The sequence below is a fragment of the Tympanuchus pallidicinctus genome, unplaced genomic scaffold, assembly GCF_026119805.1.
Source record: "Tympanuchus pallidicinctus isolate F22 unplaced genomic scaffold, pur_lepc_1.0 scaffold1, whole genome shotgun sequence".
Classification (NCBI taxonomy): domain Eukaryota; kingdom Metazoa; phylum Chordata; class Aves; order Galliformes; family Phasianidae; genus Tympanuchus; species Tympanuchus pallidicinctus.
Window position 1 is genome coordinate 106582079 of NW_026294618.1, and position 26690 is coordinate 106608768.

The 26690-nt window shown below is 46.3% G+C and overlaps 1 protein-coding gene across 3 annotated transcripts; it reads right to left on the bottom strand.

The window, feature by feature from the left end:
- Nucleotides 1-834: 834 nt before the first annotated feature.
- PPP4R3B (protein phosphatase 4 regulatory subunit 3B) lies at nt 835-25228 on the bottom strand. Of its 3 annotated transcripts, none has more exons than XM_052673610.1 (16): nt 24830-25228; nt 23896-23951; nt 16877-16975; nt 14772-15392; nt 12335-12412; nt 11174-11290; nt 10127-10243; nt 9598-9729; nt 8505-8607; nt 7562-7603; nt 7139-7297; nt 6383-6552; nt 4698-4837; nt 4107-4270; nt 3482-3684; nt 835-2620 (listed from the first exon to the last, which is right to left on the bottom strand). In XM_052673610.1, exons 1-16 carry the CDS (start codon nt 24969-24971, stop codon nt 2525-2527), a joined length of 2439 nt encoding a protein of 812 aa, XP_052529570.1. In that variant the 5' UTR covers nt 24972-25228; the 3' UTR covers nt 835-2524. The 3 variants fall into 3 exon arrangements, with proteins under 3 accessions (XP_052529570.1, XP_052529580.1, XP_052529560.1); XM_052673620.1 differs by having other exon boundaries at nt 3482-3606; nt 4107-4291; nt 24830-25227; XM_052673600.1 differs by having other exon boundaries at nt 4107-4291; nt 24830-25225.
- Between the last annotated feature and the right edge of the window lie 1462 nt (nt 25229-26690).

Here is a 26690-nt window from a genome sequence, read left to right on the forward strand (position 1 = left end):
TGGTACATGTTGGCAGATGTTCTTTTCCAAAAGGAGTGGTAGTGGAAGGGCCCCGGCAGGATCCGTGCAGGGGAAGCAGCTGTGGGCGACCCCTGGGGGCCGAGATGCGGGGTGACAACCCCAGCCGTGAGCTGCTCTGTGTGCTGCCTGCCGCTTTCTGCAAGAACCAGGAGAGGAATGCGAGCAGCACAGCTTAATGCCCCTTTGTACAGTTTTTTAGTAGCTGTAAAAGTTGGTGATGTTCTTGTTTTTGCTGTTGGAGAAAGACTCGTGTTGGTCTGAAGCATTTTTTAAGCTCCTGACAGCACTTGAGGAGAGAGCTGACGTGGTGAGGAGCACTGAAACGCTTCAGTCAGAGCCTGAGGAGCTGCCTTGGGTAGCTGTTCAGAGAGCATCAGGACAGCCTGGGTCCACGGGCCAGGTAACAGTTTTTCAGCCTTAGGTTAGTAAAGGCACACGGTGCAACTGCTGCTTGAGTAGCACTGGAGGTGGTTTATCATCTTTACTGATGGAGAAAAGACTCGAGAAGAAAAAGAGACGGTGGTCAGCGGGAGAGCAAGCACGCAGCAGCAGTACTGCAGGCAGCTCTGCTTGGAGCAGTGAGGGAAATGGAGATCCTCCACGTCCAGAGCCGAGGGCTCAGCACCGCCATCCCCAGGTCCACACGAGTGCCATCCAGCTGCACCTGGCTCAGAGGTGGGAAGAGCTCGTGTCCCCATGCAGCAGTCACTAACACAACGGCACGACAGCTATTCTGAACGAGTGCTGGAAGATGACTGCGCTTAAAATCCTGAGTGAACTTACCGTGTACAACAAACCAAACAAAAGCAGTAATTATGGAATTACAGGGTCACATTTTAATTCCTGAATTGTACAGTTCAGCATTAATATCACCACGTGTATACAAATGGTGTAAAACAAGTACAGTGGTATTTTTAATACAAAATAAACTTCTGTTTTATGGAAAAACTATACTTCATATCTACACAGACAGCCCATCTTTTTCCAAACGATAGCTAAAATTAAAATTAACTACAAAATCTCCAAAACAGAGAAACTGCTTCAGTTCAGACTATTCCAGGAGAAATGGACCCATAACACATTACAAGAGTGATCTACGTGGTGGACTGCAGCTGGTTTCGTAGCTCATTCTTTTTTTTAACACTTCTGACATCACGTGCTGGGAAGTTTCCTCTCCCTTCTTCGCGATCTCAGAACACATATGGGCAAACTAACATTAAAATATTTACAGTTCGCTTCCTGTTCTTGAAATAAAACCCTGGACCTGGCCTCTCTCAGCTCACCTAGCTTGGCTGCGCTTCATTTACCTACGTGGAATGTACTTTTATTTTCTATCTTCGAAAAGCAGCTTTCGTCTCGCACCCAGACCGAGGTGCTGCCTGCTGATTCCGCCCCAAAGAACTTCTGCTCCTAGAATTCCACCTTGGTCCACACAGACTTTGCTGTTAAACGCCACTAAACCCGTCGCTAAGAAAAACCCGTTAGTGTTTCTTAATACCACCTCAGCTACGCAATTTCAAGTTGCAAACAGGGAGATCTGCTCTGAGAAGCTGCAGCTCGTTTCAACCAAGCACAAAATGATTCCGATCCCGCGTCTCCCACAGCGTGAAGCCCGCAGCTGTGCGCGTGCTGTGAGCACAGCAGTCCCTGCAGATGTTCGGGAAGCAGTCAGTCCTTGGCTTAGTTATTACGGGATACCTAATGGGGGGCTGGGGGGAACAAAGAGAAAAACAACAACCAACCAAGCAGAACCATCTATTCTGCATCCAGCTTCCGTTTTATCCTCTTGGAAAATAGAAATTAAAACTGATTTTCAATCGTTTAAAAAAACCAAAACCAAACCAACTCAGCATGCACTAAAAATGCAGTGTCCCTCCCTCCGACCGCGAGAAGTTTCATTTGTAATAAATGGTCCCAGAAATCTAGATTGTTCTTATGCAAATACAGTTAGTTTTCCCTTATTATTATTATTATTTTTTTTTAATTTTTTCAGTTTTTTTCTTAAAGAGGCATTGCTAAAAGAACACAATGTGACAGCACCATTACAAAATTAAGATTACCGGGTTCAAAATTTAAGCTTGATTTGCTTTTCCTAGTTCTGTTAAACACTGGGGAAACCCTGCAATAGTTTTTTTTTTTTAGAAATCGTTCCCTTCCCCCCCACGCCCTCCCAACACCTGAGACTTTCCTTGCTGAGAAGCCATCATCCAGGTTCTGTGAATACCAACCCACTTTTTCTTTTTTTTTCTTTTCTTTTTTTTTCTTGACAGCCTGAAAGGCAGACTCCTTACTTACTAGAAAGACATTCAGTTCCTTGGAAGCCTTGTGTTTACAGAACTAACCCTTTCTAGCTCACAGACCGAGTTTCTTTTGCTACTCCTTGCGTTATCTCATGTACTCGTGGGAGAAAGCTTTCTCAATCAGATTCTTTTTAGCTCTTAAAACAGTTGCAGCATTTGAAACCCCGTAATAAAAAGTTTTTATTCCAAAGTTTTGGTTTCCTTTATGAACCCAGACGAGATCTTTTCCTTGGAGACGTCTCTTCCTCTTCGTCATCATCTTCATCGTCAGGATAATCCACCAGGCCAACTAGACTTCCCTGCCAAGCCAAAGAAAAAGAACAAATCTCTCATTGAAAAAGCACCCAGCAGAGTGACATTTTTAGAGCATGCCTCCCCCAACGCTCATCCAGGACACACGAGCCTGCAGAACGCCAGGCTTTTCTTAGGATGGCGCTCAGATCTACCAGTGCTTTACAACTTTCTGTGAAGTTCAGTAATTCTCCTCTAAGGAGTTACAAACACCGAGTGCTATTTGCAAGCTGGGGATTGCCTATCTCCTTGGTGATGCCTTTTCCATTCACAGACCCATTTGTCTTCAGAGTGTCTTTCAATCTCAAGGGCAAAAGAAAATACTGAAGCATCCCTGCTCCTCTGCATCCAGCCTCGGAATTATTTCAGATCTCTGTAAGCTCAAACCGCTGCTGCAAAACCTAACGTGTACACGCACATCTTCCTGGTAAGGCTCAGGAGTGTGCAATAAACATTTTAGCACACTCATCTCCAACCTCTCCTGAGCTTTCAGGCTGACAATGCAAAGAAAGCACGGACAAGACATACCAGGTGCATCAGCTAACTTCCGAATTTCATCTGCTTAAAAGCACTGAGGCTCTTGACAGTGCAGTCCACTGACGTAATAGAGGGGGAAAAAGTCACCCACACAAAGCAGGAATGGACTCGGAAAAGCTGAGGGCTGGGAGCAGCGGAGTTATGCAAAAGATGAGATGACAGCCCGGTGCATGAGCAGCAGGTTCCCATCCCCACCCACTACTTCCAACCTTCCCCAAAGCAGCAGGCAGCAGACAAATGCACACTGCAGTGAGGCACCACCCGGAGACCAGAGCCGACCTGCAGCTCCGCTGCCCTGCGTGAGGGCAGCTGCTCTCACACACATCTCCCACCTTTGTGGCTGTCACTGCTGTGGTCAGAGTGGCGTTCTTGGAAGAGGAGCCATTGGAGCTTGCTGGTGATGTCTGAGCTGCCACAGATTTGCTGTTTGCACCGTTTGCACCATTGGCTGCGCTGGCTGAGTGGGAAAAAGTGAACTTGAATCCCCCAGCTGAAGTCCTTTTGGGAAGATTCTCTTTATCTTCACTTTCCTTAGCTGAGGGACAGAATTTTCACGCGTAAGTATGAGCCATGCCCCACGCAGCACAGTCCACATCACTGCATCATGGGGCAGAAGCAGCCTCTTCCTAAAATTCTGGTTTAAACGAGCAGCTTGCTCGCTGACCCCATGCAAACAAAGCGTGCCAGCACTACAGGTGAGAACGGCACTGCTTTGGCACAGGGGTGCACACCCAGCACACACACAGACATTCGGTTTTGGATGCCAGTTAAAGCAGGTGCACGTGAGGAGCAATCGTGCTTGTTTTAATCCTCACCTGCCTCGCAAAGACACACCGGCAGTTCATCCCTCACTGTGGAACACCTTTCCTCCTGCTTGTGACTCAAACCCCAGGTGTGAGCACACAACACTCTGCACGTCTTGCACAGAGCAAATATGGTGGCAATGAGATGAAATACCTTTTTTAGTTTCCATAAACTTTTCGTAGCTGTCTGGAAAATCATCCTCTGGTTTAGACTTCTCAACTGGAGGTACAACAGCTTCACCTTCCTCCTCTTCATCTTCATTGAACCACATTTCTTCATCCTCCTCTAAGGCTCTTGCATCTCTGCGAAATCTATTGCTACGCAATATAGATGGAACACTGTAAGAGACACACAACGTGTGGTTCAAGTGTCAGGATCCCACAGGACAAGAAATGGCTTCTGATGCCTTAAGGTAAACCGTTCTGCCACCAACAGTTTGACCAACACAAGTGGCAAGAAGGCAGACTGAGGCCCAACTTGGAATGGAACCGATTCTGCTCTTTTAAGCTGAATGTCTTCTGGCTAACATTTAGCGCGCTGACAAACTGAACTGTACAACAACAGGCCAGTGATGAAAGCCAGACGTAGGTTTACTCTTAATGCATACAAAAATACAAAGAAGCTCACACCTCAACCACAGCTTCCTGCTTTTTCTGACATTTATGAAAGAATTAAAAAAAACACAACAGCAGTAAGCTGATACTACGTGACACTAACAGCAGCATTGCAAACTACAGTTATTACCTGTTCAGTTTCTGGTTTTGCCGGTCTTTCTCTTGCTCATATTTTGTCTTCAACCCCTTGAATGTCTGAACGTATTCGATAGATTCAAGTGCATTATAAAAGTTTTCAACTATATGTGCAATAAGCGACTTAATATCTTCCTGCATAAGAACAAAGCAATATTTAAGTCTGCAGAAGTTCAGAAAGCTTTACAATTAATTTTAGAAGTAACTGATGAGTTGTCCTAAGTGAATTACAACTTATGTGGCCAGCAGGGTCGGGGGAGGGTGGAGTGTCCACCTCTGCTCTGCCCTTGTAAACTTCATCTGCAGCACAGGAGGGATGTGGAGCTGCTGGAGAGGGTCCAGAGGAAGGCCACAAGGATGCTCAGAGAATGGAGCACCTCTCCTATGAAGAAAGGCTGAGGGTGCTGGGGAGACCTCAGAACAGCCTTCCAGTACCTAAGGGGGGCCTACAGGAAAGCTGGAGAGGGACTTTTTGCAATTGCATGTAGCGGTAGGACAAAAGGGAATGGCTTTAAACTAAAAGATGGAGATTTACGTTAGGAGTTACAAAGGAATTCTTCACTCAAAGAGCAGTGAGGCACTGGCACTGCTGCCTGGAGAGCTCTGGAGGCCCAAGGCCAGGTTGGATGGACCATGGGCAGCCTGAGCTGGTGGGAGGCAGGAGGGTGGGTAACTGTGGGTGGGGGGAGGAGGGGAAGGGACACTTTGAGGTTCCTTCCAACCCAAGCCATTCTGTGACCACGATTCTTGTAAAAAGCATAAAAATCAATTGCTGTTTTTCACAGTATTTCCAGATTAATAGACAACGCTCTGTATTTTACCAACCCTATTTGTTATATTTTGATTAAACCATGATACTCACTATTCCAGACTAGGCTTAACTGAGGAAAAAAAAGTTTCATTAGGCCCTGCTCTCCCCCTAAATTTTACTTCTCTTTAGTTCTAAATAGCTGCATCTGCACATGTGGAACATGGCACCTTTTGTTCAGCCGCCCAACCATAAGCCTAATTGTGCTGGGTAAGCCTTAACACTCAGACCAAAGGGCAAAAGATATCTGAAAATACAACACACTTCCCCTTTTTCTGGGAATGACAGCAACTACAACAGCCTACATCTAAAAAGTGCCTTCATTTTCACAGGCCACAAAGACTTCTGAGAAGACTCCCACACCACCATGCTCGCAGCACACAGCTCAGCACCTGCTCTAAACCCTTGTTTCCTACCCCACAGTACAAGTGGTGCTCCTGCTCGTACTGCCTGTCCTGTCTGTGTGCTGCTGGTGGAAGAGCCATTGTTTCAGAGCTGACACCATCTCAGAAAGGACAATGATCTTTCCAATTTACACTCAAATCGGTCTCGTTTTCCTCACTTCCAAGTCTGCTCTCAAACAACTCAGCCATTTACAAGAATTTTGTCTCCAGGATGCCAACTTCTACACAGACACGGGTATAAATAAGGCTTCTACATTTATCTGCACAGAATGATCGAGTAAAACGGGCACGCAGCAGTGCACTGGCTCCTTTCTATTTTTAATCTCTCTCTGGGATTTTAATTTGTGACTTTAATTACTATTAAATATTTAATTCCTGTGAAGTATGTGCATTTTGTTCTGCCTGGGGTGACTGGTGTGCTTATATATACACACACACAAGAGCTGCAGAAGCTGCTTAACCACGTACCACTCTGATGAATTCAAACAGTTCGATCACAGCAGAGTTGAGCAGATTGTATCTGGTTCCATTATCCAGCAGAGCATTTATAACCGGCTCAAAGAGATTCCCCTTGGTGATGTAACGGTTGTAAAATTCATCTTTCAGGCCAATTATCCTCCTCATGAAGCGAAGAGCACCTATATGAGGAAAGAAATGAAAGAGTAATCACACATCCAGCCTCCAATCCGCCTCTCCTGGCAAGAACTGAAAAGACAAACTCAAAACAAACATCTGCAGACGGTTAACTTGCTTTCCTCCTCCATTCTCTGACTTTCCTCTGTATCTGAATGCCATCAGGATCCATCAGGTTCTTTTTGAAGTAGTGCAATAACAAACCGCAGTGAATGCAGAATTAAATTAGTTCATTCCCATGCTTCTGTGTGCACCTTCCAGAACCACGCATCATCCAGTCCGTTTGCTCCCCAGGTGCAGCACCACATTTAGGAAGTTACTTAGAAAAGACAGGACTTCCACTTAACACACAAGATCACAGCAGATCCCTGCTACCACATCACCAGCTGCAGTCATTCTCCCTCCACCACTCCAGTTAACTCCACTAACAGATATCTGCCACTTCTTTTTTTCAGACTCACTAAACAGCAAGCCTGTAAAAACAGAGATTTACCCCAGTTCTGTACTTAGGCTTATCCTTTTATTTACAACCTATCCCATGCAGTACAAAAAACATCCTGAGGAAGGAAACTGTGGCAGCTCCATACTCACACAAGGCCAGAAAAGTGTGTTTTGAATTCATCAAAACCAGCACCCTTCTTAGCAAATCCTTGTTCATAATGTAGTTCTTGATGTGATACGTGTGGTGCTCCACACAGAAAGTGAGCAGCTCCAGGATTAAGGCGAGCAGCTGTGCTGTCTGGTAATTATCTGCAAGAAAAACGTAGACATGAACAGACACTGAGGAGGAGGATCTTTCAGAAGCAGGAGAGACCGGAAAGGGGAGAATTAAAAACACAGCTCCTCAGAAATAGATGAAAATGTTCTTCCAGCTTCTTGCTAGCTCAAATGAAACCCAGCACCCACAGCTCCTTTAACAGTAAGTACAGAAGCAACAAGATGAACTTTCTTCTTTAAATGAAGATGTGCATGATACAGAACAAGGTTCAGAACTCAAGGTCAGTTAAAACTTACCAGGACAAATTGTATTACTCTTAGTGGACCCAACTACTGCATCTGATAAATAGAAAACAAAGCAAATGTAAGAAAAAGTCTTCAAAGCACTGCAAATACGCAAAAGATAGGGATAAGTAGTTCTAGCAGCTGTTTGAGCTTTGAATTTAACCAAAACTGAGCTGCAGGGAAGCAATCACAGGCAGAACGCATGCCAGCTGACATCTCAGTGCATCTATGTTACAAAATTTTAAATGCAAGTAGGTGGAAGTATGTAATCTAACACTGAGGAATATTATTCCTACACAGCTAATTCTATTTTCTTCAAATATCTCCAAAGGAATGCTCCAGATATTCTATTTCTGTTCCCAGTTAACACACATTTGGTTTTTTTCCACTCAACCACGAGAAAATGGGTACCACCAAATCAAACATATTTGCAAGAAAAAGTGCTTTCAAAAAAGCCTGACTCAGAGGCTGCCATGACATCAAGTGTCTGTGTAAAGCATTTAACTGATGTGAGTGCTAATTAGGTAATTAAGTGCCAATTCGTTCACCACCAAGTCAGAGACAAGAAGAAGGAGCTCCACAGAGCTTTCCTTCAGCATTTCCCCACTGTTGCCTAATCCAGGCTTCAGTCAATCGCCTGAGCTGACAGGGACTTCCCACACCATCACAGCATCTCTGCACCTGCTCTTCCAAAAGCCTCCCGTGAGCTACAGATGCAGCTTCATGGCAAACATCCTCTTTTACAGCCTGGCTAACACTGGCACACGTGAGCAGGTGCCTGAGAGCACCGACCCGCACGTCGCCACGCAGCGCTGCAACGCGGGCTGTGAATGCTCTGTGCTCACAGAAGCCCAGCAGTTTCCAGGACACACATTCCCATCTTGCATCACAGGCTTATTGCTGGTATTTCCTAAAGCTCAAAAAAACAAGATTTTAAAACCAGAAGTAACCTTACCTTTTTCACATTTATCCTCTGATGTGTTCGCCAGAAGTGGAGCGGTAAGAACGTGCATACAATGGTTGTAGAAGAAGTTGAGGAATTCACTTTTTTCTGTTTTCTAAAACAAACAAAACTTTATTAAACATTGGCAACTGCACGTGTACTCTTAACTAAAAAGTAGCAGCAATGGAGGTATCCTGCAGAAAACTGTACCCAACCCCCTCTGGTCTGCCTGCGTCTTCTTGTTTGCACCTGCAATGTTAATCTCTCTCAAGGTGTATTTCTATATTTTGGGAAAGTGATCTGAGACACCAAATCAACTTAAATACTGATAGAAAAAAACACGGTGGATGCAAACACACTGAAAAGACTGACTGTGCTCTCACTGCTTCACAGAGCTTGCTTAAACCACTCCTGAGGGCATTAATTTTACCCATAATCACCTGCATCAAGAAGCACAACAAGCATCACCGCGTCTATTTCCTTACATCCTATACAGCGCATGCCCGCCAGCACACAGCGTGCCTTCTTAAGAACAACACACATTAAATATGCATTGCATTTAGGAGGAGGTTTTTCCCCCAGAGGGTGGTGAGGCACTGGCACAGGTTGCCCAAGGAGGCTGTGGATGCCCCATCCCTGCAGGCATTCGAGGCCAGGCTGGATGTGGCTCTGGGCAGCCTGGGCTGCTGGTTGGCAACCTGCACACAGCAGGGGTTGGAACTGGATGAGCACTGTGCTCCTTTGCAACCCAGGCCATTCTATGAAATACCCTGGCATGCTGCTAGCATTGTGCCACTGGTATTAAAACAGCAACTTGGTATAACTGGACTCTCTCATCCATGTATCCATAGCTGAGCTACCAGGAGCTGTGATCAAACTGGTGCTATTTCACTGCAGCCTTCAGCAGTCTGTGTTACCAAACCCTTGGGCAACGCCATATCCACACGTTACCAAAGGAAGCTTCAGTTTCTCTTACAGCTTGTTAAAACTGACGCTGTAACAAATATTCTTTTTTTTACTCTTCTGATGAGAACAACAAGACGAAAACCAGTTTCTTATTTCTGCTGAGCTGGTGAAGTGTCTTCAGCCCTCTGCATTCCCTTACGTTAGCTGTGGCCAGCATGTTCTCTGGGTCTATCAAAGTGCGCAGGAGCCCCATCAGCTGAACAGCCCCGCCGAGCTCAGGATCAGTGTCACAGATCATCTGCTCAATGACCACATTGATGAGGAGGATGTCCTGAAAAAACAAAAGCTAAAAATGAGGCACGGTTTCAGGAGCCCAATGATTTCCACAGCTCACACACCAGGGTGCTCTTTTTTCCCCTCCGATAATGAAGCAAACTGTGACCATGCACTCAAACACCGGAGTTTCTGTCATGCAAAACCCACCTCAACTAAAAATCACTGCTAGAAAGAGTTATGAACTTATTGCTGTGCACATGCAGGAATCCACCATGAAATACTCAGAAATGTCTGCATCTGACATCTATTTTTCCCTGTGTTTCTGCCATCTACATTTCTGCACTAAATGCATCTCAAGTGCCAGGGAGGCTTTCGGTCTGTGGGTTTTTTTGTTCTGTTCCCAAACAAATACATTTAATGAACTCAACAAACTTTACAACATGTTTACTTACATCATCACTCTGCTGGGCCTCTTGCATTACAAATTCTCGGACCATGGATGGACTAAATTCTACCAGATAAGAAAATATATCTGTAGCAGCAGATCTAACTTGCAAATCGTCCATTCCCTGGGAAAATGAGATCAATTTAGCAGGGAGTTACAAGCTTTGAGAACACATTATTAAGATTTACACGGCAGCAGAACAGTGACAGGAGAAAGAAGGGATTTTTTTCCCCCATCATCTCCATCCTTTAGAAGATCACAGGGATGTCTGTCGATTTGACACCTCTAATTTAGGCAAGAAATGTTTTATGGTGTTATTCCCTACGGCACTGAAGGCCAGTATGCAGAGTTCTGTAGAAAAGAACCAACTGCATGTTTTAGTATAAATTCATTTGTACCTCACTCAGACAACAAGAAAATGTGCAGTTTCTAAGTTTAGAAGATTAACAGGATGGGAAACACTTGAAGCAGTCTACATGTGGAAAAGAAGCACAAGATCAGAATTTGTCCCATCACTTAACATTCATATTGCTTTTAATTTGTACACAGTTAACAAAGAACGCTGACATCACAGGTTGTTTCCCAAATATTAAAACAAACAGTACAACAGCTTCCAGCAACAGCAATGACACACAAGTTGTAACATCAAGCAGCAACAGATGCTTCAACCAAAGGAGTGAAAGAGCATGTTTTCACATTGCTGATTAAGATGGATTAATCTGCTTTATACCACTGAAAAGGCAGGATTAGGATAGGATAGGAACAGATAAGAGGTCAAGATTATCTAAAAATACTTCTTTGGTCCTATTCCAACTACAACAACAACAACACTGAGCTGAACCATGAAAGAATCCTTTCTGAATTTTACACTTGTTGTCAAGAGCACTGCGCCATCACACCAAGCCAGAGCAGTCACTGCAAGCAAGTGGGGCCACTGCTACTTTCAGAAGAACAAAGCCATCCAATGAAATTACAGAAAGGCATCGGGCAGATCTGCTGAAAGGTCACACATTTTCCCCCCTTTTATTACAAACAGTTCTGAATTTTCACTTACCATCACAATTTCAAGAGCTGGAAGGATTCCCAACTTTGCCAAAGTTTTGAAAAACGCATCTCTGTTCTGAGGTTGTAATGTCTGGGAAAATGCACAGAACTCCTTGAAAAAGTTAACCTGTAACACAGGGGAAAAAATGAGCATTTGATTCAGGAAAGCATGAAATGGTTGTGATTTGTACCAGTTTGTGTACTGGCTGGGCTATGCCTGCCTGCGAAAGGGACTGCTCTGCTCCTCTCCTCCAATGTTCAGCATCAGTGAGGCAACATTAAGGATGAAAGGAAAGCCAAAGCAGTTAATAACAAGGTCTGTTAAGAGGCTGAATTTACCTCAAAGAAGGACAGTCATCTTGCAGCTATTTTATCACATTTAGCATGGGAAGGATTTCTACTTCTGCAGTTTGCCTTCTGTTAAAAGAACAAACACGTTCTCCCTTGCTGAAAACAGCCACTCTAGATTTTAGTAAGGCAATTTAAGCTGATAAAGAGTCAGAGAGAAACAGGCTGCCCAAGGAGGCTGTGATGCCCCATCCCTGCAGGCATTCAAGGCCAGGCTGGATGTGGCTCTGGGCAGCCTGGGCTGCTGGTTGGTGACCTGCACACAGCAGGGGGTTGGAACTGGATGAGCGCTGTGCTCCTCTGCAACCCAGGCCATTCTGTGATTCTATGTTTGCAATATACATACTAAGAGACCATCGTTAACCCTCAGCCCCAGGGCTGAAACAATGAGACTGAGCAAAATACAGTGAGAAAAAGCAGTAACTGTATGGTAAGCCTAAGGGAGAGAGCATGCTGAGGAGCACTCAGGATCATTCACATGCCAAGATGGAAGGGACACACAGGGATCTCTGAGTCCCATCCTGGATCCAGACAGCACCACATGCAGCTTGTCACCAACCAGTGAAGGAGGTGCGTTTTCAAGCTTAAGACTTATCTTAGCACCTGCACTTTCTCAGTTACTGAGAGCAAATAAATCAGATTTTTACCTCACACGCAATATTCTTCCAGTGAGTACAAAATCAAAGATGATGCTACAGTAGAAATGGTTCCCTCTAGGGCTACAGAAACACTTGACTGGAGGCAGAACTAGAACAGCTCCAGTGTTCCTGCTTTGTGCCTGAAGATTAAAGCACTCCAACAAGTCCCCAGCACAAGGACTTACCAATTCACATCGTTTGTCATCATCTGTAGCTTCATCTGTTAGTTGTGCAAAAACTTCGGACAGAAATTTTTCATCTTCCTGCATAACACAAAAGGACAACAACTTACACAGGACAGCTTACACAGCCAACTGGCCTTTAGAGCCTGACACTACAGAGTCAAACTTCACTACTTGCTCACTTCTTAGAAAGGAAAAAAAAACCACGCGCTTGTAGATCTGTCAATAAATACATTTTATCATTAAAAAGGGAAAAGCAAGAATGCAAGTTCACAAGCATCACTTCCAGTGCACTCTTTCAGTCCTCACGCTGTGCAGCAGCGCCGCACATGAAGCTGAGGATGGCTGATCAGACCTGGCTCCCAGCAGCAGGACTCAGCAGACCTCTCCTCTCCCTGCCCTCCTGCAGCACTCTGCTCCACACCTCACAGCACCACAGGCTCGCAGTGTGACGTCCTGCTGCCAGCAGGCAGCACAGTGTCACAAGTTCCACTTCTGTATAGGCCACTTTATACTCCAGGCTCCCTCTCTGTGCTGCATGGGTCCTTCCTGTTGGGCTACAACTGCACAGCCCTGCAGCAAAGCTCTTCTCAGCAAGCCAAGCTCCCCTACTTGTACCAAGTTCAGTTTTTGCCCATCTGGAAAACTTTTCTTCCCCACAGTCCTTTACATGGAACAGTGCTGGTGTTCTTTCAAACAAACTGCCTGTTACTCTCCAAACACAATACAGATCTTCAAGCCAACGCTAACGTTAAGCTTCACTACGAGTGATACCTGAATCAGCATCAGATGGAAGATGACCCGCACAGACTTACTGGTTTATTTTAAGCACTGCTGGCCTTAACAGCTAAATTCAGCCTGTTAAAAAAATCCTATCACAACAAGCAGATTGTGTGTAAAGCTGCTGCAGCTGTAGTCCTCACGTCCTGGAGCACAGCACAGCTCCAGGCTCACTTTCTATTCTCGCTCTGCTTCCCACCCATCAGAGCCCTGCTGCTGCACAACCTGTTACTCCTATCGGCCGCGTTCCCCACTGGTGTGCCCAAGGCAGCAAGATTTCTAATTTCTACACCAAACCCAGAGGAGCTCCAGGATTCTTATGCCACACAAAGAAGCTGATTTACACCAGGAAAGTGGGAAAAGTCCTGAACCTCTTCTTAGCACCACCGCGCAGCTCCCCAGAGCTACGACAGCCAGAAACTTCGGCCTGTGCTTTCTGCGTCACCCTCGAGGCAGGCGAACTGATGGAGGCAGCAATGCCACTTGTAGATCAACGTGCGTGCCTCAATTACAGTGCTAACACCAGACAAACTGTGTGCCATCCACTCATCCCAACCACAGCCCAGAGGGCAGTGACAGAGAGCACAGAACTGCCACAGTCCAGAGCTTCACTGAAGAGAACCAGAGAGACGAGCCACGAAGTGGGAGCTTTCTGCTAAGGTACAATTAAATGTTCAGTGCAGTAAAACTTCAATGGAACATGAAAACCTTTTCTTTTTTCAGTCTCTCTCTAAATGGAAGCAGGACTGTGGCCCTGGGAAAATGACACTGAGTGTATTTTTACATTTTAAGAAGTGACTAATGCAAAGTAATAAAATGGGAAAGATTTCCTGAACCAAGTCATTCTTTTTGCAAGAGAGACCTACTTTGCTTCTTTCTGCTGTTCAACCCAAGTAAAGAGCAGCTCCAAAGCTCATCCACATAGCTGCCTTTTGTTGTTCCTTTGTGTTTGAGTAGTTCTAGGTTTTTGGGTTTTCTCTCTCCGCTCCTCTACTGCAGTCCTTAGAAACACCCCTCATGGCACTGTTACTCCTCCACTGCCTGCTTCCTTCCACAACTTTAATATTTTCATTTGAAGGAAAGAACTGACAGGTCTGTGAAGTTCTGCTCCACCTAAATGTGCCATATTCCAAAGCAAATGCACCACAAACAGAACTAAACCACTCCGCAGCCCTCAGTCTGCACAACAAAACATGAACTGAAAACACCCAAATCATCACCACATGCATGCAGAGCACTTCACATCTAAGGCTCTTTCCACAGTCCACTTGGTCTGCGACCATCAGCTGCTTTTAAATCTATTTCTGACTGTGAAGTCTTCAGAATATTTTTCAGGACCTTGGAATTGCAATATTTTATGCGTTATTACTGTGGGATATCAGCAGGAAGAGAAAACCAGTGAATCAACTGCTTCATATCACAGCATGAGCATCAGACATCAGTACAATGAATTATTTACAACATACCGAAAGCCTGTAAATCTGAAGTCTAACGTTTTTAAAAATCAAAAATAAAATTAAGGTATCAGAAATCAGGGGAAAACATGCAACTACTTCACACACTGAAGAGCCATAACCAGTTTTTGCAACTAGATCAATTGCAAATTGCAACTAGATGCATCTACACACCAGGAATCCATAGCATATTAAAAGTCACTTACCTGCAACATACTGACAATCTCAACTTTGTTGAAGAAAATAAAGGAAGTAAGGGTAGAAAGAAAATTCTCTTCAAAAACCGATGGCGTCGGCAAGATGATGTCCTGAATGTACTGTACCCTGTAAGTCTGATGGATTTTTTGCCTGAGTTCAGAGTCTGTGATAGGAATAACCTCCTTAAATTTTGCTGTTTTGGTCAAGAACTCCCTGTGCCGTTTTGGCTGAGCCAAAGAAGGGTCATACTCAAGGCATCCAACAACATCCATAATACACTCATCAGAAAACATCACCTCAAACAGAGTTGCTTTATTGAGGAACAAAATTCCTCTAATAATTTCATACAAATGATGCAAGCCTTCTGTGTTCTCTAAATTCTCGCAGACTTGGAAAAGCTGCAATAGTTTTTTAATGTAGCCTTCGTTCTCCAGGGCCAGAGCTAGCTTTTCTCTACGGATGGGTGAGGAGAGAACAGAGGTAACAAGGTCAGCAATCTCTTCAAGTTTGTTGAGTTCACAAGAAGGAAGGTCGATCAAAGGACTGGTTTCGGGCATTTCTTCTATGTGCTCCTCTTCAGACTCGATAAGGTCCTGTGTGACTTCCACTGAAGGGTCCTTACCCTGAACCTAAAAGCAGTGCACACAGTTAACTGTCACATCCCAACACGTACGTAAGAGCAATCAAGCAGAGAACGTACATAAATCCTTTCGTGCCTTCAGCTGCCTGCGATGTTTCTGGCCGTGAGGAAAAATAGTCAGGTCTGCTGCCTGTGAATTCTACAGAAGATGCTACCATTACCTCCAGTAGGTATTTGTCAAAAATCAAACCAACCCATCAACACCTAACCACATCTGTGCAACAAAGAAAGCTGAAGCACCCTGAAGATAAAATGGAGAAAGTAGAGAAGGGCATAACAAAGCCTTCTTTCAGTATCTCAAACAGAGGGGAAGACTAGGGTATGAAGTCATGGCAGGAGCCCACAGCTATGCTAACGTGATGTGAACCGTAACAAAAAGACCAAGAACAAAGGCATACAGGTATAATGGATGCCCAAACTGAATAGGGAAAGAGGGATGCAGCTGACCCCCACTCCACACTCTTGCTCTGTTCAGCATGCTCCCCTCTTTCCCCCAGCCTACTCACACACCCTGTACTTCTTCTTTCCTGTACTCATCCTAAGATTTATTAACTCCTATCAGACCTCTCCCACAAAGGATCACCTCCCAGAGGGGAGTCTCCAAGTGCTACGAGCTCTGAAATCCAATGAAAGAACTAAGGCTAATGGCTGGCACCATCTGACCACAGGAAGACCTTCCTTTCACACTGATTATCAGATCAGCCCACACAGGACTAACTGAAAACCTGGACTATGTACGAGACATATCTGCAGCCACTAGCATCAGTTCCTTTCAGTATTTCACAACTGACTGAGAAGATTCAACCTCAGTATGCTTTGGAGTATGAGAAAGCATCTTAATCAGCTATTTTGGTTCTCAGTTTCTTTAGTTACAGCTTTATGTTCTCCAGAATCTGAGACAATTAGGATCAATTCTGACACAAAAGTCTGGGCTTCTTCTGTGAAGTACACGTAGGTGTAGTAACTCCCCTCATCAGTTACTAGCAGAATCGAAAGCGTGAGACCTGAACTCTGTTACCTACTAACACAGGGCAGGCTGAAACACCCCCAAGACATGGTGAGTAAGACTTAGGCCTTGATGGAAACATGGCTGACATCCTGAGCTCAGACAGCAGTGCCAGCAGTGCCTCTCACTGAGGGAGAGCTGGGCCCACACGTATTGCAGCTGATTACAACCAGCAGCTCCCCCCTGGACGGTTCAAATCCAGCACTCGAGGTTTTCTAGTTTTTAACCTAAAAGAAAGTCAAAACCTGGGTTTCTCTCGCTGATTTCAAGAGCAGGAAGGCCAACTGTGAAAAACACACATTTTGTTCTAAGGAGTGGCAACTTAAGATTTGACACAGAAAAGCCACAGAAAGCAATGACAAAGACATGCTTGTTTTACAAATAGGTTTTAAAAGTACAACACAAATACATGAGAAGACAGAAGACACTAAAACATCTGCAAGAAACAATAGGAAATTTTCATGTACCTGGCAGATTTTTTCCCAGATTTCATCACAGCCAGCTTTTTCTTGAAAACTCAGTGCTAAGTCATAGTTCTCTGCTTCTGACCACACAATCAAGGTGTCCTGTTGAAGACAAGAAAAACCAACAACAAATGCATTCATTGCTCAGACAGTTCAGATCTTCACCAGGGATTCAACTGTATTCTGCAGAACCACATCTAAGGAATAAGTAATAATTCATGTTACCTTTGTCAAAGCTTTAGTCACTGAAATCTTAACTTCTCTGTTCTGCTCTAAAGGACATCACTTTTTTTTTTATTAAATGCATGTTCTCTTGTATATTCATCTTTCCATATTGAATGCATTCATAATGGCATTTCTCTGCAACATACAGTAGTTCTGACTGTGCACATGAATGCACACAAAAAGTAAAGTAAATCTGTAACGTAAATATGAAAAACCTGAAATTCTTCTCAAGCTGTGGATGAAAGTAAAAGATCATCATTTCCTTCTCAGAAGGAGTTTAACACAGCTGTAACGACGTGAGAAATAAAGCCTTGAGTATCACAAACCTCAACACATGCAATATGTTTTCCTAAACCGCAAGACATGCAAGTTTTATGTAACCCAAGCAGTAAGTTACTATCAAGCCCACAAACACCTTGGCAACAGACATTTTCAACTGAGCCAGTTTTCTTTTCCTCTGTAATTAACTGAATAATAACTGAATAATTAATTTCCACCTCTACTAATTGCATTTGTACGTTTGAACAATAGATTTCACATCTGAATTTTGGCATAGACTATAGGAGATCTTTTTTGGTGAGGTTTTGTTAGGTGACGTGCTGCTCTAAGTCACGCATTCCTCTTAGCAGGCACCTAAAACATCTTCTGACTTATCTCACTATATGACACTACCAGTACAGTCTTTTGTTTTGAAACAAGCCCGACTTCCTCATTTCGGGTAGAATATTTCCAAAACAAGGCCATTCAAACACATACTGAGCAAACTTGCAGAGCAAAACTGCCTGAACGTAACTTAATTCAGAGTGGCTGAGAATTTCAGTGCATCAGGCTCAAAACATGCGAGTTACCGGGTCTGCAGCAGAGCTGCCAGGTCAGGAATGAAGCCTGTGCTCCGACACCCAAACATGCAGCTCTGCATCCCACAGTAAACCCCTCTGCACATCAAAGTGCTTCACGCCATCTGCTCTCTGCTGGCTTTGAGAGCTCCAGCAGAACAGTTCAATGCTGTTACGTCTGTTGACTTCCTGAACTGCTACCACAACTTGTTTTAAGCCCCAGTAAACCCTCGCTTCATGTCAGTAAGGCAATTCACTTCCTACTTCTGCTGAGGACAATATTAAGCACACAACTTAGGGAGGCCTGTAAGTCTTGACCCTTCACCTTGTACTTTTGTCACAAACAAAATACCTGAGTGACATTTTCAAGTTCAGCAATCAGACCCAAGCAAACCAGTGGGGGGCTTACAGACACCCAGTGTATTAGAGGAAAGCAACGGGCAACAAGGAGCAGAGGTCCCAGCGCCCTCTCCCTCACATCCCTACCCCAAAGGGCTCTCAAGCCTGGCCCATCCCACATCCAAGGGAAGAAGCCTTCTCCCAAAGGTCTCAGAAAGGATTACTGCCTTCCCAGGTGATCCCCACTGCTCCCACCCCCCCCCGTGTCACAGTCAGCATTCCTTCATCCTCCCTGACCCAAGCTGGGTTAGCTCAGATCTGCAAGCAGAGCCGGCAGCAACTGGGGGGCAGCTCAGGGAGCAGAGAGCTGACCTGCAGCTGCACGGCTCACAGGGGGCCTCTCCTCCCACACCACGTGCCAAACAACTGCTGCAGCTCCACAGCCAGCAGCTCTCCAGGGAGCTTCTGCAGCGTCCTTGCAACAGCCACACGCGGTGCTGCGCTTCCATCTTTGCTTCTCAGGCACACTATTGCTTCTCTTATGGCAACCTTGATGATGTAGGCCTACTACTAAATCAGCTTCTGTATTCCCCAGGAAAACCACAAGCCACGCTAAACAACAGCAATTGTACAAGCTCAGTATTTCTCCCCCTATCTGTCTACTTTTCCTTAAAGAGAAAGGTCTTCCCTAGTGAGCTCACTGCAGTGCTCACAAGAGCTCTTTGTTACCACAGTGCCCTCATAGGACACCTGCACTTTCCTGCTACGTTTTCCCCACTTTGGGGTTGACCCACGTGTGCAAACAGCACAGCTTCCTAGGCTGGCACCACCCTGCTCACAGCTGTTGAGTCTCGTCTGTGGCTCCCGGACAGCTCAGCCCATGCTTACAGTGAGCGTGACATTGGAGAGAGAGCAGGGAACTGGCCTTCAAGGAACAGGAACAGCTGGAAACTGCAGAAACTGAAAATCCAGTCGGCTCCCAACTCGATTCCAACTGAGCTGCACAGAACCCAAAGAAGAACACAGCAGAAAGAGGTCTCCCAAGGGGTCACTCGGCCTTGCCAAAGGAGCTTATTTGCAGGAAGTGAAAACAATATGTAGGTTTTTGTACCAAATGCATTAGCAGTGATTTTGATCAATAAATTTGATATAGGCTCCCTGAAAAGAGCTTGGAATCACTTTCATTCAAGTACACGTGTGCTGTGGGATGCCTGTTACCACCTGAAGACATTTTACAACATAAAATCAGTCAATAGTGTAAAACAGAATGATTTAACTGATGCTGCAAATTAATAGCATCAACTTGTCTTTCCTGTAACATCCTCCCTTAAAAACACTTGTCTTTTACAGACCAATTCAATTAAAGAGAATTCTTAAGTACAATTTCTTGGGAATTGCAAAAATCAAAATGGGAAACGTATACCTGAAAGTGTTCTGCGAAACCACTGATGCCCTAATGCTCACAAATCAATGCTGCTGCACGTAAGCTGAATCCCAGAGGAAGCTCAATGAACGCAGGCTGAAGTCCTGCTCACAGCCCAGGATCACACAAATACCAGACACTCATCAGTGACTCCAACGACTGCATGCACCCACAGGCTGTGCTTAAACGTTTGGTGAGAATTCTGAGTTACTGAACAGTGCCTGCTGCACTCTGCAATGCTTGCACAAGTTCTGTAAGTTTCTCCAAAAATATTTCCAAAGGACTTTAAGACATAAACTGTCTCAAGTACTTCCAACAAATAAGCACAGAGAAGAACCACAAGGAGCAACCAGGATCCTTCCTGCTCTCTTTAAACACTCCCACTCAGCTCACAGGCAAGATGCTGCCTGTTGTCTTCTTCAGTTTCATCAGAAAATAACTGTCCCACACTGAATTTTTACCTGTCATCCCTATGCTTCCTGCACGACCTAAGAGCACCCAGCATCACAGACTGACTGACACATCCCAGGCCCAGCTCCTTCACACCAACACTGCTCTGGCATGCTCAGATCAGCAGCAGCAATCTTCCTGAATCCACTCAAACGATACAACACAACACAAAGCAAGAAAAAGAGTAATTCAGATCAACAACCTGAGCTCTAAAAGAGCAGCTCACTCCCTCCTCACTGTCAGGGCAAGATCACAAAATGCCTGCTGCTCCCTCTCAGTGTCTCCAGGCCAGCCCCTCACTCTCCTCCAATGCTAGCAGTCGGGGAAAGAGGGAGGTAGCTCAGCCAGTGGAAAGAGATGTTTGGTGGGATCAGCTCCTACAGCTGATCTGCCAAGCAGCTGCATGGATGCTCGTGCTAACTGCTCAGCTGCCTTCAGTCCGTTGTGGTTTAACCCAGCAGCAGCTCAGCACCATGCGGCCGTTCGCTCCCTCCCTCCACTCCCAGTGGAATGGGGGAGAGAATTGAGAGGAAAAAAGCCCTAAGAAACAGAACTCAGACGTTGAGATAAAACCTATTTACTAAGAGAAAAGAAAGAAATAGCAGTAATGATAATTATGTTTACAGAAGAACTGATAAACAACACGATTTGCTCACCACCTACAGTCCGATGCCCAGCCATGCTCACTGGCTGCAAAGCCCCCCAGCCAATCCCCCATCTTTATAGCTTTCTATGTAATGCCACAAGGTGTGGACTATCCATCAGCAGGGCTGGTTGTGTCCCTCTTGGCTCCTTGTGCCATCCCAGCCCCTTGCTGGCAGGACAGTACAAGAAGCCAAAATTCCCCCAGCTGGCCCTGTGCAGCACTACTCACCAACAACTCAAATGTTGGCATGTTATCACCGCTATTTTTCTCCCAGAGACACAACACAGCATCACAGCAGACACCATGAAGAAAACCAACCCTGGCCCACTTGAAACAAGCACAGCGTTGCACCACTGGAAGCATACTGAATCCCAGCCTCAAGCAACTCTGCTGACTTTGCCTGAAGCAAATTGCTCCGATGTCACCCGAATGACAGCAACTGTGCTTCAAGAGCATTCCTCATCTCACATCTGAAAACAGGCAATGCTCCTTTCGGGGAGCTCTACCATCAGAAGGTGCTGCGCACAGTGAGAATTTCTGTAGCAGCTTCAAGGCTTAAAGCCACACAGCTGCAAACGACCGCCCTCAGAGCCGCTCGGCAGGAACAAAGCAGCACAGCCATCTGATCTCACTGCAGCACTCATCCACCCTTCTGCCAGCCCTGCCAGGGAACAGTAACCTCAAGCAGAGGGTGGAACAACAGATGGGTGCGGCAACAACTTCTGAAACTGCTCCTGCCAGAGCCTCCGGAGCACATCTGACCCTGCCCTTTGGCAACCACCCGTGCTCAGCACAGGCATTTTGCTCTCAGAGCCCAGGCCCCAAAAGCAGGGTGACCTAAAGCTCTTAGGGTGCCCCTTGCTGTTTGCAGACGTGGAATCAGAGGCTCTTTCAGGCTGTGTGCTGAGCAGCCTGCCACTTATGTCATGTTTCAAGTGAGGAGAGGTCGTGACTATTGCTTGCTAAGGCTGTGACAGAACAGAACCCTGCACAAAGCCAGGCACCACAAGCGGGATTCAAGAAGGCAGTTTTGTTTACAATTAGCCCATAGTTCTAGTACTACTCAGCACAAACTGGGAATCATATACTCATGCACAGTGATTAAATATCAGGGTTTTTTTTTTCCCCACCCACAGAACGATGTTATGCAAATCACAGCTGAAGCAACAGCTACTCTGTAAGTGGATTCAAGTCCTTCTCAATGCGTAGGCAGGGCAGGTTTCCTCTCTGTCAAGGTGCACCATCTTGTGGCTTCCCCCAGACCCAAGGTGAAAGGCACCTCAATGAAATCTGCAGCTGAACTCTGACACCACCTGAAGTGCCTGGCCTGGACAGACAGCCACAAGTCCTCAGGCTGCCTGCACAGCAGACCTCAGCCAGGGTGCTAAAGAAAGACAATCCATGTTCTTATCAGCCAAAATATTTTGCCTGATTCTTCCCACCGTTTTAATAACATCTGCTGAGAAATGGACTTGTGAGAACTACAATCTGAGCTGAGGCTGAAGCACAGGACAGCCAAAAGTTTGGCTCTTTGCAATAGGCACATAAAAATTGAAGACAAAGCGCTAGTCAAATAAAAGCAGCATGAGTTCAGAACTGAGACAAATCTCCAACCTGTCTCTGGAAAACTCCCATCGTAAGTACTTAAAAATAAAAACAAAAAAATGAAGACTTCCCCAAAAGAGTGAGAAGCAAAGTAAACACTCAGCCACAAGGGCAAAGAAGCATTAGAACTGACAGTAAGAGCCAACCCAAACAAACTTCAGCCTAAGATAAGGTTTTTAGAACTACAGCCTAGATAGACAACAACAAAAAGCCAACCACCTAATTAAGTCAAATGAGACTTCTCTCAGTTAAGTAAAGAAAGTTTTCAAACAAGCAGCTGTCTGAGGATTTCAGAGGACAGGCAGCAAAAGGAAGCACTTCCAGCTTTGCAGCAAGGCAGCCTGCACTGGTGTTTTTGTGAGGCGTTAGCTTCCTGCACCAAACAGGAAGCAGCTCAAGGCCTCTGACTCGCAGAACCCTGCAGAACTCCCACCAATATCTCCTGCCACCCACCCAAGAAAAGCCAGCAAGCATCACCTGACTGAATACACCAACATCTCACCAGAGAAAAATGGAAACCACAGAAAGAAGCTTTCTGAGAAATGAGCCTAAGTCTGCCCGCAGCCAATCTGCATGAAGGCCCCTCTCCTCAAATCCTCAGAACGTAACTTGTCATCTGCCTTCTGAAAAAATCCAAAGTGAAACACTTCAACAGGCTCTTAACGATTTAGGAAGAAAATCAAATTGTTTTCTAGAGCTGAAACGCTTCTGGACAGCATAATGATGAAGAGCAGTATAAAACACTGAACAAAAGAAACAGAATTCACCGCAGAACAAAGAAATAGACAGAAAAAAAGAAAACCAACACAGAACAAAACCATGAGAACAATGGAGGCAGAGACATCAAGATGGAACACAGAAAAAGGAAAAAACGCAGTAAAAGCAAGAGATGTGGTAGACTGTTTCAGTGTGTTAAACAAAGATGACCTAATAACGTAGCTCCCAACTGTTCTGCTCCTTTGTGTTGCAGAAGCCTTACCCCCAGGAAAGGCAACTGTGCAGCTAAGTCCCCCAACTGCAGGCATCTCACTGAGGAGAGCAGGGGGTTTCAAAGCTTAAAGCACGAGGTCAACAACAACAATAACAAAGCCCACAAACTCCTTTGTATTACTGTCAAAGAAAGAATGGTGGAAATAAACACAGCAGAAATCACAAGGCAGCTGAACTGTTGCCTTCCTCATATGTCAGTTATTTCACATGTGCAACCCCTGTCTCCCACTACAGGCTGTATGCATTTCTAACTAATTTTCCTGTAACAAGGGCCAAATATTACGCACAGATCCTCTTCAAAGCCTTCATTTCAAAAGGCTTTTTAGGAGAACAATATTCACGTTTCTAGAACACAAAGCCAGACAGCACCTATAGGCTCCTAACTTAAGTGCTTCAGCTCTACGAAAAAGCACCACCACCAACTGCACATCACACGTCTCTCTTCCTGCAGGACAGTCAGTCTGAGCATCAGTGATCAGAGAAGGTGCAGCCTGGTAATGATACTTACCTGCTGTTTCTGATATGCAGTGTTTGGATTTATCTTCGATTCTAGCAGTAGTGAACCTGAAAAAGTTATGAGGACATTGAGTTTAACAAAGCAAACATTTCCATGGATCTTACATCTTGAGCCTAACCCACATCTTCCAGGAAGTCCCACAGAACAATACTCTTTTGACATAATTCTAAGTAAGCCAGATAAAACAAGATTTAACACCTACAGTAAAACTCTAAATTCTCCACACTACTTTCTCCCCAGGGACCCAGAGTGACAATTCACCGCTTTAAGGGCCCTGTATCAAACACATACAAACTCACAGCGGGGAACATGCTGCACAGAATGAAAACATGTTTGCCCACACAAGCCACGTGGGGCCATTTGCTTTTATTTCCTTCAACTGCCCTTCACAAGTGAATCATCCAGATAAACCCAACGCTCCACACTGTGTATGTGAGCAGTGTATGTATCCTGGCAACAGCTCCAGCGCAATCCGTAGGCTCTGAGGTGCTTTATTCAGCACGCTGGCACCTGTTGGCTGCTGAGCGGCCGGAGCGTGCCCTCTGCCAGGCACACAGCCGTACAGCGACTCCAGAACGTAAGGCAACAACACACAACACGACCTGAGCCCTTCGGGATAGCATCACTGAATTCCCAGGGCGGAAAAAGCCCTCCTACAGCACCGAGCGGGGAAAGCACAGGGCGCTCCAGAACCGAAAAGCAGCCTTTGCTGCAGCCGAACAAGATGTCGTCACGTGCAGCAGCTCCATCTGCCCTCGGCCGGGGGCAGGAAGGAGCCGCGGGCGGGCAGCGCAGCGCAAGGCACGCGGGGAGAGGCCCGGCGGCCTCCGGACCGCCGACAGGGAAAGGGAAGGGAAAAGGGGAGCCCGGAGGAGGCGGCCCGGAGGAGGCCCAGGCCTCCGCGCAGCCCCGGCCACGCTCTCACCGTCCGACTCGGCGCGCACCAGCAGCGACATCCCCTTGAGGCGCTCCACGTAGGTGGAGGAGACGTGCCCGGTGCCCCTGTCGTCCCATTGCCGATCCTCGTTCAGGGTGTAGACCTTCACCCGCCGGCGGGTGTCCGACATGGTGCGGCCCCGGCCTCGGGCCCGCGCTCCGGCCCCGGGCCCGCTCCGCCTCCGGGGGGCGATGGAGCCGAGAGCGGGCTTGGAAGCGGGGCGGCGGCCGCTCAGGGGCAGCGCGGGGCCTTTAACGCGCCGCTTTTCATGGCTCCCCGCCGGCGAGAGGGCGACGCCGCGCCCCGGCTCGGGCCTCCCTGGCGCCGCTCCGCCGCCTCGGCAGCTACCGCGGCGCCGCCGCCATCTTGTAACCCGACTCTCGCCGCCTTTCTCTTCCTCCCAGCCCGGCCACGGGCTCCCCTCGCAGGGGCTACGGTGGCCGGCAGTTGCCTCGGCGCCGCAGCCGGGACGGCGGCAGCGGGCGGGGCGGGGCTGCGGCGGGGCCCGCCCGAATCCTCGCGCTTCTCGGGCCCCGAGCCGGGCGGTTCTGAGCCCGTTGAACCGAGCTTTTACGTCTTTGTAGCACACCTAATGCCCACCGTGAGTTACACACAGCACGTCCCTAAAGCCCGGGCCCAGGGCCGGTACCCGCACGAGGTCCATCACCGAGTCCTGAAAGCAAAGACTGACGTTTCGCTCACAAAAAACACCAGGATCGGTCTGCAGCAGCTCCTTCTCCACCCACCCTGTCACAGCAGCACCACCAGCCGACACTGCGATGTGCGTTTTGTTGCACTCCCACTGAAAACAAAATCCTTACCAGCTTTTGCAACAGAGATACACCTCTGTGTGCTTATGCTGAACATCCTTTCTGTGCGCAGGTTGGTAACTGTATAAAGGACTGCTGTAGTTTGACTAGCCATGTTAGGAAGAACACAAGGCAGCTGGCTTCCCAGCTTCTAGTTGTAGAAATATCCACCATTATATGTATAAATTTTACAGATCAGGATTATTTCTGCTCAAGTGAGAGCCCAATAGAAAGAAACGTGCTAAAGTAAGCTCAAAACTCAAGGTCACAGCATGCTGCTGCCTCAGGATCCCCGCCACTCCCTTCCTCCCTCTGCAAGACCTCTACATGCACTCACCCTTCAGCCAACGTGTAAAGTGAAGGATGGCCTCTCCTTCTAAACTGGGGGTTGGACGGAGTGTTAGCAACCATAACATAATCTTATCTAAACCACTAAAAATCAAATCCATCTTTAAAGTTTAAAAGTTTTCACCAGTTACGCAGTACGGCCAAGTATCATACTTCCACTGTATAGTTTTTGCCCACTTTCCATAGCAATTCTTCTCAGTGGCCCCATTTGGGATGATGGATCATTAAAACAGCTGATTATCTACATCAGCACTGACAAAAAAATGCATATACATCACTATTTCAAACATGAAGAAATAGACACCTGCTCTGTGATCACAGCCAATAACCTGAAGGGAAGAGCCAAGCACCTCCAGCCACAGCCCAACCTGCTGCTATGGGCAGCTCCAAATGCAGCCAACCTGCCATCTCTCCAGGACGGTTCTCATTTGCACACATTTACTCTGTTCCTGGCTCCAACTGAGCTCCACTCCTCGAAGAAGAGCAGCTGGTCTGTGATCCTCCCTGACACTTTCCATGCAAAATTTCCTTTCACCCCTTCCCTTTGAGCCTGGAACTTGTAACGAGTGCAGAAAGTCAGGTTGACTGTAGAGGTTTCACCCATGGAAACTTACACATCTTGCCCCCCTCCACTGAACAAACAAATTCCCCAGCACCCCCACAGTTCAGTTAGTGAGATCACCACATGGACA